This window comes from Saccostrea echinata, unplaced genomic scaffold, assembly GCF_033153115.1.
Source record: "Saccostrea echinata isolate AGI-Se365-2 ecotype Australia unplaced genomic scaffold, CSIRO_AGI_Sech_v1 ptg000054l, whole genome shotgun sequence".
In the NCBI taxonomy this organism is placed as follows: Eukaryota; Metazoa; Mollusca; class Bivalvia; order Ostreida; family Ostreidae; genus Saccostrea; species Saccostrea echinata.
Window position 1 is genome coordinate 57,474,726 of NW_026889803.1, and position 12,242 is coordinate 57,486,967.

The 12,242-nt window shown below is 33.4% G+C and overlaps 2 protein-coding genes across 2 annotated transcripts; both read right to left on the reverse strand.

Moving 5' to 3' along the window:
- Positions 1–260: 260 nt before the first annotated feature.
- Positions 261–3,022, reverse strand: LOC133205043 (fibrinolytic enzyme, isozyme C-like). The gene is made up of 7 exons (XM_061340785.1): positions 2,941–3,022; positions 2,627–2,697; positions 1,986–2,155; positions 1,558–1,648; positions 1,239–1,431; positions 482–627; positions 261–413 (listed from the first exon to the last, which is right to left on the reverse strand). Exons 1-7 carry the CDS (start codon positions 3,020–3,022, stop codon positions 261–263), a joined length of 906 nt encoding a protein of 301 aa, XP_061196769.1.
- A 6,001-nt stretch (positions 3,023–9,023) lies between these two features.
- LOC133205044 (chymotrypsin-like serine proteinase) lies at positions 9,024–10,323 on the reverse strand. Its single transcript, XM_061340787.1, has 4 exons — positions 10,303–10,323; positions 9,772–9,952; positions 9,400–9,548; positions 9,024–9,220 (listed from the first exon to the last, which is right to left on the reverse strand). Exons 1-4 carry the CDS (start codon positions 10,321–10,323, stop codon positions 9,068–9,070), a joined length of 504 nt encoding a protein of 167 aa, XP_061196771.1. The 3' UTR covers positions 9,024–9,067.
- Positions 10,324–12,242: the final 1,919 nt, after the last annotated feature.

Here is a 12,242-nt window from a genome sequence, read left to right on the forward strand (position 1 = left end):
AAAGTATATGTATCTTATTTTTTCATTTCCAGCGACAATGTATTTTCTAATAATCATTGACATATGTTAAAATCATCATAACGCTTTTAGAGTGTTCAGGTTTAGTTTGATTGACCGATTGATTGATTGTCATTGTTTAACGCCGAGTCCGCATAATTTCAGCCATATTTCAGCGGTGGTTTAGTATGAAGCTACACAATTTGAGAAATTAAGGCTTGCAGTTAAATTCAAATTTTAATCAACAATGTAAGAAACAAGATTTAGATATAGTTTGCCATCCAGTCCAAATACTTGGACACCCTGGTGTAAACACTCGGGTACGATCCATCGCACGTGCTAATGCCCCACGACGTCACTCCAGCCAACATATAATCACCATTCTTTTTGCAAACATAGGGACCACCACTGTCTCCCTAAAATGCATAAAAATAATCATGACGACGCCAATGCATAAAGATCATGCTGTAACTTCTATACTTACATTGCAGGCAGATTTGTTGGATTCGTATGGACAGATGTGGGAGTCAAAAATGGCGGCACCATTGACGTTTGACCAGAGGTTCGCACATTCAGTATTTGCGATATTTGTCATTTGGGCCTCCATTAGGATATCAGAGACAGATCCACCTAAAATTAAAAAAAAAACGGGTTAGACATGACATCATTCATAAGCAAATACATGAAATTGATTTTTCAATTACTAAAAAATTGAGTTAAATGAATGAAAAAGCGAAAATATGACAGCAAAATAACAGTAGAATTTAGTTGGCTTCATCTAACTAAAATATTTCAAATGTCTACAATATTGACAGTATTACTTCAACTACTTCGTTCTTACATATATAATAGAAGCATTTCAATGAAAATTATAGTATTCGTACATTGACATTTACTTCTTTTTTCTCCGTTTTCAGATGAAATTATTACTTGTACTGATATATTCAAACCTTTTATACGTACGTATATTTTCATTTATCAATATTAAATTTTATGGTAAAATATCATAGTTATTCAAATGCATTTCATAAGACTCCAAAGTATCGAAATTTAAAACCAAGGTATTGTAAACCAAGGTAGTAACAGTAAGCTATCGTAATTAGATTTGTTTCCTTAAAGTCCTTAAACCTTTCCTTGATCCTGAAAATATGTCTATTGACTACTGCGTAAGACTGATTATGTCATTTAAAAAAAAAAAGAATAAAGTGTTATCACGACTAACTATTCACATTCCAACATACCTCCTGAAGTTCTTCCCCAACCTGTGATAAAGCAATCAGCAATGTAGGTGAAATCTTCATTAGCATTTGTAGGTAGATTGGCAAGCTGGATATCCCCGCCAACAGTGACGGATGAAGAGAGTTCCAACAGGGCTATGTCGTTAGGGTAACCCCCACTGGAGGAAGAGTACTGGGGATGCTGTAATGAAGCATTTATTTGCGTTTATATATTTAAAATTCTTAAAAATGAAAATAAATCTATGTATTTAAAGACTTTCGGTGGGTGCAGAAATGTTTCAATAAATTAGGTGATCTGCGCATGCGCGAGAAGAGTTTGTACCATTATGACTCTGCTGATGGATCTGGTAGCACCATTTTCAGAAACTTTGTCGATTCCAGCTTCAATGCGCAAGTTTGAACGTGACATTCCACTGTAATTAACAATACCGTACAGAATACATATTTCACTTCATTTTGATAATTTTAATGACAATTTGTATTATTAAAGTATTGAACTTTTTCCATTCAGTCAAAGATTTTAGGAAATTCTTAGGACTTGAACTCTCATATTGCAAATTTGAAAATTATGTTTATGTAGACTGTGGTATTCAAAAGAAGATAATTCCATATTTTCGACTTTTAGACAAAAAAACTCCGTTTTTTCAAAATCCGAGTGGTTATTTTCGAATCAATTTTCAAAACAATAGCAAATAACGCGTACAAAAATGAGAATAAAAAAACAAAACAAATGGGAGTCATCATGCATACTCGACACAGTGGGCAGCGGTCAGAACCCAGTTTGGTCTGATGAGGGATCCTCCACAAATGTGAGAGAACTGCATGAACGAGAACTGACGGTACTGGAGGGACACCTGCCAGGGCCACTCCCCGGGGGAAGCCTCCTGTCCGTTTACAATACGATGGAGGTCGTCCGGAAACTAAAATGTGAGCATGTAAATATCATTGCTACTGCTTTGAAGATTCTATTAATGTTTACAATGTCATTCGAAAAATAGCACAAGGTTTTATTATTTGTATGTGTACCATTACTCCTTCAGCGAAACATGAATAAAGAAATCCTACCATGTGTGAGTTTATTGATATGTTACACTCATAGAGAAAGAGGAGATGACAATGTTGAAAAATTTGATAAATTGAAAATTTAGAGTAGTTGTAATCCAAAACTAAAATTTGAATAAAATACTTTGTATAATTAAATAATGAACACTTATCATGTTCCTTTTACTTTTTGAGGGATGAATAAAAAAATATTGAATTGATGAGAATATATACTGTTAGTTTAAAACGATGCTTTTTGGACTACATTTGTATTTCAAAATAAAAAAAAAAATAATAATAATGATTTGAATTTATATCAAAATTTTGAAAAGGTACATATATATACTAACTTCTGGTTTCAAAGCCATGCCACGAAGTATTTCTTTTGCAGGCTGGTAAATGATTGGCTTTGTAGCCGCGCCTAGAATAGAAAAAAAAATCTCTGAGCACTTTTCATTTATCTAAAGATATCTAAGCATATGAGGAAAAAAGATATTTATTTATTTTTCTTTCTTTTTCATAGTAAATATAATTTTTGAGCTGTAAGTTGAATTCGTGCAATTTTCTCTCTTTGCAAGCAAAATTATCACTTATAATTAATTTCAAATAGGAAATATCTTAACGTTACAATTTAGAAAAAAACAACGTGATCTTGAATACTTACAGGCTAGGCCTAAGACTGCAACGAGAACAAGTACCTTCATCTTGTAGATGCCTTGTCGTCCTGTAAATGACTGGTCAAGCATTTATATACTATTTTACCCCCGAACATATGATGTGTTTCACAACTTAATGGTCATCTTAAGGAGCCCATATATAGTATTTAACGGTCCTCAATGGTCATGAAAAATAGCGACATCTCTCTCTCCCTATCTCTCTCTTTCTCCCTCTATCTTTCTCTAGCTCTCTCATGATCATTAATTACGTGTAAAATACAAGTACATGTAGGTGTATTGTATTACAGCAATATATTGCATGTTTGTTTATCCATACAATTAATTGATTGATTTTTTTTATATTCAGTAATAACTTTTATTTTCCTTTTCAAGAAAAAAAACCTTAAAGGTCGGAGTCAAAAGCAATGATCAAAATGACAAATAACGCAACTTATAAACCAATGCTGGAGATTTAAACTGAGTCATAATTTTTTTATCTTTTTAAATTTTGAGAACCGATTCATTTGATTACCCCCAATAAATGTTACAGCACTTATACATATTAAAAATGGACACGACTAACTCGTGTCAAGTGTAAAATAAAATCATAAAAATAATATTCAAATAATAAATGGTTAGATTTGTTAATAAGGGAATTGTAACGGTTGAGACATTGCAGAAAAAATACATACCTGTACCTGCGTAAGCGGGTTATGTATTTTTTCTGCAATGGTTGCAATCTTTAATCCCTGTATTAACACCCCCCCCCCCCAAAAGGAATTTTGTTGTGTATATTTATACTTTATCTGAATTAAGTGTTCTTACCAACGCTCTAGAATGCAGTTCACTTTTGAATTGCAAATTCTGATTACCAGTATCAAGTGGGGGGGGGGGGGGGGGGTTCAATTCAGAATAGTGAATCTGGAGTGGGCTTCACATCGACAATGGCATAACTCATTACATGTACATGTAACTGTGTTTTAAGCATTTGATCAACGTTCTAGAATGTAATTCACTTTGAATTGTAAATTCTGATTACCAGTATCAAGTGGGTGAAAGTATGTAAAATATCATATCATTGATCCGTACCTTACATTGATAAAGTGCTTAAAATGCAGTTACATGTAATGAGTTATGCCATTGTCGATGTGAAGCCCACTCCAGAATCGCCATTCTAAATTGACCCCCCTCCCCCAACACCAACCAGTGCACCACTGTGCCTTCCTATTAATAATTAATCGCTTCAGCAATTTAAACCAATAGTTCTTATATCTACTTCTGTGTTTTATGATGGCTACAGCGCTAGCTCACCTATCATTTTATAAGATAAGCTTGTGTACTAAATTATACTGAAATTGGACCAAAACTGTGTAGAAGGAATAGCATTTTGAAAAATTGTTTACAGGCAGACATACAGACGACGGCCACCTTACTATCGCATAAGTCTCTGACCAGTAAAGCTAAAAACAGAATATGAAAATATGGGAGCTCAAGAATAGTTAAAATGTATCTTAATAAAATCGCCCTCTGAAGCTTCAATATTTAATGTCATTTAGATTCAAATTCTCACTATTAATCCAGGGTGACATTTCAGTTCTATTTTCCCCCATTGAATTAATATCAGAAAAGAACATGTTAAGTTGTAAAAAGTTTCGATTTTTTAGTGAAAATGCAAATCACGTATACAAAAAAATATTGGCATGGAGACTTACAAGCACCAGTGGAAGTTTGTTGACTTCTTGACAAAAATACAAATTATGAAAGTATTACACAACAGTCGTCTCCCAGCCAAAAAAAAAAAAAAAAAAAAAAAAACTCGTAGAAATACATAAGCGATAAAATACATTAACCTTCATTGGAATCAATAGTGACCCATACATGTAGTAAAAGCCAGCTTCTCATTTACTGTAAATGACGAATATGTTAGTCAAAAAATCCTAATACAGAAAAATGAAACGGAGGCTTTCGCGCAAAAGGCAACCAGAAGTGGACAGAACATGTAAAAAGGCCATTAAACTATTACTTGTATTATAATAAAAGTGGAACAAGTGCCAGATTAACCGGGTTCTTCTTCTTCCTCTTCTCTTCTTCTTTTAAAGTACTGAAACCATGCAGTTAAGTATTTTCCAATATCCAAACTCCTGGCCAAGTGATTGATGGATAGAATGAGCTGAGTTTCTGTTGAAATTTGTTTGAAGCCATGTTGAGAATCCGTTAGTAAATTATTCCTATTGAGGTGTCCAATCACATGGCTGTGGACGATTTGTTCCATAACTTTACTGCAAACGGAGGTAAGGGAGACGGGTCTGTAGTTGACTGGTGCACTCCGGTCCCTTTCTTAAACAGTGTTGTAATATTTGCTGACTTCCAGTCCCGGGGAGCCTTGCCCTGGTCCAGAAATATTTGAAAAAGTAAGGTTAAGGCAGTCTGGCAGATACCTCATTCTGGCCTGTAATTATAGGGATTCAAATTCTGGAGTAATTTTTCATCCCAACATTGGTTGATAGTGTACTGGGTGTGATTGGGTGAGGGCTTGATCTGGCAGTTGTTCAGCAGGATTTTCCGACGTAAAGACAGATTTAAATTGGTGCATGGTTAAGGATATCTGCTTTCGTCTGTGTGTCACTCTACACAATGTAGTTCCTTTTGAGTGGAGCCACACCTGACAGAGACGTAGTCACAAACTTAAAAGTGGGGAAGGGGGCTCAAATCCAAGAAAGATCTAAAACATGTAATATTTTACCAAAATTCCTTGACAAGCAATAAAAAAAAAAAAAAAAAAAAAATCAGACGTTATTATTGAGGAGGTACATAGATATAGTAGCTATGTTTTCTATTCTTTATATATATATATATATATATATATATATATATATATATATATATATATATATATATATATATATATATATAAATTAAATATATATATATATATATATATATATATATATATATATATATATATATATATATATATATATATATATATATAGTACCAACCAGACCCAACCTGACACCTAAGCAGTCCCAGAAAGCAGTTCCCGGGACTGCTTTGGGACTGCTCTGGGACCGCTGTGGGACTGCTCTGGGACTGCTGTGGGACTGCTCTAGAAAGCAGACCCAGCAGTCCCTGGGACTGCTTTGTTCACTCATGCATGAAAAAGGTTCTGAGTGACATGATAGCTCCGCCCCTTGTGTATTCTGAATTTGCAGGCTCCCTGTTGTTGTTTTGTTTACTTCTAGCAGAGAGGTGTTTAAGATAAAGAATTAAAAAAAAAAACCAAGGATTTCTTAGAAATTTTTTAATAAGTAGAGATAGATTTACATGTAATTACTAAATGTCTTCAGGGGCTGTAAATTTACACAATTGTAGTCTAGAATTGATTTAAAAAAATGAAAGTAGTTAAAAAGGGAAGAAAGTAGTTAAAAAGGGAAGTCAGGAGATGACTTTTATTCCTTAAATTAAACTTTAATACAGGTGTCTGAAAAAAAAATATCTAGGCCTATTTAATTAATTAATGCTAATTAAAATACAGGTGTTTTAAAAAAAAATTAGGCCTATTTAATTAATTAATGCTGTCAAATTATGTACTCAATTTTTGCATTAGCACTATTTAGAAAACAAACAAACTTGTCATTACAGTAAGATATTCAGAGGGACATACTGTACTGGATTTTTTTTTAAATTGAAAAGGCTAAAACCATGCTAAAAAAGAGCAGGCTATTTTTTTTACCGCCCTCAAATAAAACCTAATAATTTTTTAAATGACAATAAAGTAAAATTATTCTACCATTCTTTAGTCATTTAAACAATGTGAACAATTATTGGGGGATTTATTTATGAATTTGTTTTTGATTTATAAACAAGTTATTAAAAGAGTAAATTTATTTAAAAAAAAAATAAACACTTGAAAATATTGGGAATTGTGACTTCTTTCTTATTTGTTTTGTTTGTGTTTTCCTGGCCAAATAATAAAAAGCAATACAGATGTATAAAATGGTGTCAACACCTGAGGTTTCAATCGCCTTTGGGCATGATTACCAGAAAGTCAATGCATGTTATATTGGGTATCAGTGTTACACATCACTGAACACGCTGGTCAACAATGACACTAATTTTAATCTATGCACTGTAAAAAATCTTTGTTTCAATAAATGTGTATAAATCTATTTCGGGATTAATTCATTTTGAACATAATCTGAGGGTTCCATTCGCGTGATTTACAGATGTACACTCGAACGTTTATATAATAAGAGTGTTATTGTTTTCTGTTACATAGAGAATCTAACGATCATAATAAAATTGGCAAGTCAGTGAAAATAATCATAACTGAAATATAATACTCGGCAAAATTTAACAAAGAATTTTTCAAAAGCTCCAGTACATAAGAAAAATGTATTCAGAGTATAGTACGGGAATCGGCCTTATTCTATAATTATAAGATTTATTTAAAGCTAGTTCTGATAGAAAATAAATAACTCAAGTTTAATTTTCTATAAAAAAAAAAAATAAATATGGAAACCAATATCAATCACAGTAAATTAAGAAATTGATTTATTTGGGTGAAAAATTAATATACCACATAACTGATTTTAAATATTCAGGTTATTAGTAGGTGTGAACGTCTTCTTTGTTCAATATTATTTGTTTCTATACGCCTAGTGTTATTTTTTAACAGTTCAGAAATAACTGTCGCATGAGAATTGTAAACATTTGTTGACACTGCTCAGAAAGAAATGCATCATCAATTTCAACTGCCTTTTATAGTTACATTGTTTATTGGAAATCTAAGTTCTGAGTAAGCTCCGCCCATTAAATTAATTAACCCCGCCCACTGGGACTGCTTTCTGGGACCGCTGGGACTGCTTTCTGGGACCGCTGGGACTGCTTTGTGTCAGGTTGGGTCTGGTTGGTACTGTATATATATATATATATATATATATATATATATATATATATATATATATATATATATATATATATATATATATATATATATATATATATATATATATATATATAATTATCGGAGAGCACGTATAAAGTATATTACATTACTATTACTTCAAGAGAAATGCTTACTCAGTTGTTGCTGGAAATAAAATAAATTTGTCATAAAATGAGGTTTACTTTATTTTCAACATAGCTGTGATTTTGTTCTACATTAAGTGGGGGGGGGGGGGCACAGACATACTATTGCCCCCCATATCTGAAAGTGGGGGGGCTTGTGCCCCCGCTGCCCCCCCCCCCCCCTGTGACTACGCCTATGCCTGATGCATCAGTCCGTTTGCTTTTTTATGAAGCTCCATAGGCGCTTTGGTTATGTTGTCCTCCATGACTATGTCATTACCATACCGGTTATAGCGCTCCTTACACTGAACATGAACTGCATTCTTCAGTTTTTTGTGGGCGGTTTGGTGTTTTGTTGAATGTGTTTGACTGTACTTTTTGAAGGTAGCTTTTTTTTTCTCCTCGATAGACGTTTTAGATCACGTGTAATCCAGGGCTGGTTAAACCACTGTGAAGCTATCTTCGAGGATACACATGTTTCCATCACACCAAGACATCAGCTGTCTTTGAATGACTTCCATATATCGTCTATTGACTGAGATTTGTTGCAGTTGGCAGTGAAGACATCACTGAATGAGGACATGCTTTCGTGTAAGATTCCATGATCAACCTTGGTCCAGAGATACATGTAGATCTTGCGACTCTGAAGTCTGATATGTATGTTACTATCAATACGTTGTCAACGGAAGGCTAGTTTTTCCTGATTTGTTCTTTCAGTCAAAATAATGCATAACTTAACTCAAACTAATCAATGTGATTGGTAGTGTTAATACATTAATTTAAAAATTAGATAGTTAATAGATGCTTCATTGTTTTTTAATATACAATTAAAGTATACTATTGCAGGGCCAGGAGTCTGCAAGACTTTAGGCGAAGGTTGCTCTTGCAATAAAATACTAATACAAAAAATGGACCAGTTAACTCGTGATGCAAGCAAGCACCTTGAAGTCTCGATGATGACACAAATATGTCAGACCTCAGTGTTAGTATGTGTACACCTGCATTTCTCTAAACAAGCACTGAAAATGTTTCATGCTTTTTATTTTGTCTGTAAAATGACAAGTTTACAAATAGTTGGAGATCCAGCTGCGGTAACTAGACACCCGGGTATACACACTAGGATAGCTACCCGAACACGTGCTGATTCCCCATGACGTCACTCCGGCAAGTCTCCACTCTCCGTTCTTCTCGCACACATAAGGTCCACCACTGTCACCCTGCACAAGTATTTTAAAAATCATCTTAAAGAGAGTTAATGCTTAAAAGTATTTCTACTTTATTTTTTTTCTCTCATTGGCTTCACTATTGCAGATTAAGTACAAAATTAATTATGGTTTTTGAAAAAAAATAATAAACTGTTTAGTTTTAAATATCTCACAATTTGTTAATTACTTACACTGCAAGCTGATTTCCCCTCTTCATACAGACAGATGTGGCTATTGAAAATGCTGGCTCCGTTGATTCCACTCCATCTATTTGCACATTCGGTATTTCCGATGTTTCTAATCTGTGCTTCCATCAGAGAATTAGATGTTGATCCAGATGCTGGAATTTTAAAGGAATAGTCTTTAAGTCTATTCTTAAGTCTTAATCTTTTCTAACATGTGTCTTACCAATAAATATTGTTAAGTAAAGGCAGATTATCATTTATTTATTACGTTTTGAATGCTATTTCATTTTGATTTTCAGTAAAGGAAAATTTATATACATTCCTGTTGAAAGGGTTTCAATGTAAGTTTAATGAATTCAATACAAGTCAAAATCTTACTTCCGACATTAGTTCGGCCCCAGCCGGTCATCCAACAGTTTTGAGGTTCGCTAAGGAAGTCCTCATTGCTTGAGGGCAGGGTCGCTAAGGCGATAGTGGACCCAAGAGGAAAAGCGGAACTCAGCTCCAGAACCGCAATGTCATTCGGGTAACCGGCACTCGATCCACTGTATTGAGGATGCTGAAATGTGAGGACAGATTGTTATACTAGCATCAGCTTACTTTTTAAGGTCAAGATCTAGTAAATGACTTTAGACTGTCTTTTTGGTGCTAGATCCATTATGACGTCATAATTGATTTAAGCTTAATTTTTCCCGTACTTTACGGCTGTAAAAGAATTACGTAGCAAATGAAGCATTTTCAATGTACTCAATTTGAAATCATGTCAAAAGTAACCCCGATATCTATATTTAATTTAATATCATTTTGAACTAGAGGCTAAGAAGAAATTAAAAACCGTTTTTTGAGAGACTGTAGGCAATATTGATACATTTCTTTTATCTGAGATGGAAAAAACTCCAAAATTTATACCTGGCTTTCTTCGTTTTTCATTAAAAATTACAGTTTAAAATATATTTTTTCGTCTAGTTTTTCAAAAAACTATGTCCCGAAACACCCTATTTTTGCAAGCTATATTTGTAAAAGATCATTAAAAGAACTCGTTTCTCAAATTTGAAAAATCTGTAGGCATCTTTCATTTACTAGATCTTGACCTTAACTCTTTTTAACGTCCAAATCGAAGTTTCATATATATACATGTATAGCTGCAGAACTGTAGCGTCGACAATTCAGTGTGTAAATAATGGTCTAACAATTAATATGAAAAAGGTCAGTCAGTATTTGACTCAATGAATAAATTGTCTTTGCTGACAAGGTCATTGTATCGACCATAGAACTTACGAAATGATGACTTTAAACGAGACTGCTGATATTCTTGTTTCATCAACTTGTTTGTGAATAATTTACCTCGTTTTAGAAATTGTACATACGTAGTGCATGCTCTTGTGTATCGAATCAACTGAGAGATATAAACCCCGTATGCAGGTGATGAAGGTATTGCTGCATAAGTAAGGGAAGTTGACTATTGAAAAGTTAAAGTCATCGTGTTTATCATAAAGCTTGGTTGTTACATTACCATTAAAATCCTTTTCAAGTAAAATATCCAAATATGAAACAGATGTGTCAGACTCTGTGGTATCTTTTATCTCAAGCTCACCAGGATATATCGTATCGACATAAGAATGGAAATAGCCATTGTTAATTGACAATACGTCGTCGATATATCTAAATATCGAGTTGAAGGCCACAGCAAGTGTTTTCTTCTTTTCACGTATAAGATTTTGGACAAATTCTGCTCCATATGAATACAAAAAAAGTCTGCTAATAACGGGGCGCACTTGGTACCCATGGGAATTCTAATAGATTGTTGGAAGACCTGGTCTCCAAAAACCAATCTGATATTGTCAATCAGAAACTCAAGCATCTTTTTAATGTCAACTTCAGAGTACTTGTGTGTACAATCAGAATGTTTTTTAACAAAATAATTTTGCAAATGACCAATGACAAGGTAAGTAAATTTACGAGTTCCATTTTTATTGAAAAAGCAGCTGTCAATGATATCAAAAAGCCTTTTAAAATACTTTTATTTCGAAATAATACTCATGTATTCTCTAATAAAACTCTGGATTTTTTTTTGTCGTGCGTCGTAGGACAGTACCCTGTGCATATTCAAGCATAATAAAATGTTTATTTTTGTCTATATTTTATCAAAAAAAAAAAAATAAATAAATCAGATGCACTTAAATATGATAAATAGATAAATAAGCATTTGCTTAAAATTTCAGCTTAGTGCGCCCATTATTTTTCGATAAAACCGCTTTGTTCACGATTTTACTGACAACCCTCGTATATCGATACATGTACTATGATCACCGCCACATGGTGTATATATGTCTCGCAGTTGATTCTTCATGTTCTCTACACGTTCAATTCTTAAACTGAGGCAGGCTACTGATAAATAAGTTGATGTCACAGTTATATTATCCTTGATAAGCAACATTTTGTAAATTGTTTGGCTTTGTTTATAAATATAACTTATATTTTGTTCGAAATGACTGGCTTTGTTCAGATTAATTGTCAGGCTTTTGTTTACTTACTGCTTTGCCTATGGTTTACTATATTCAACTGATCAAGACATAGGGGTCACAGCTGGTGTTACCAGTCCACAGAGAATGTTTACTCTTCATTGTACTTGGTCCATGTTTTGCGTTTCAAGCAGTCAGTGTTTTCCCTACTCCAAATTTTCAATGTTTTATTGGATTTTGACTATGGACTAGATTACTGTTCGTAATATTCAAATTTCTTGAAAAAAGAGCATTTCTGAGAAAACGTACATTATCTTTTTTTCTGATAACTTTGTACTATGAAGGATACACTTAACGTTCAGTATCTTTGTTTGTATCAATAACCAA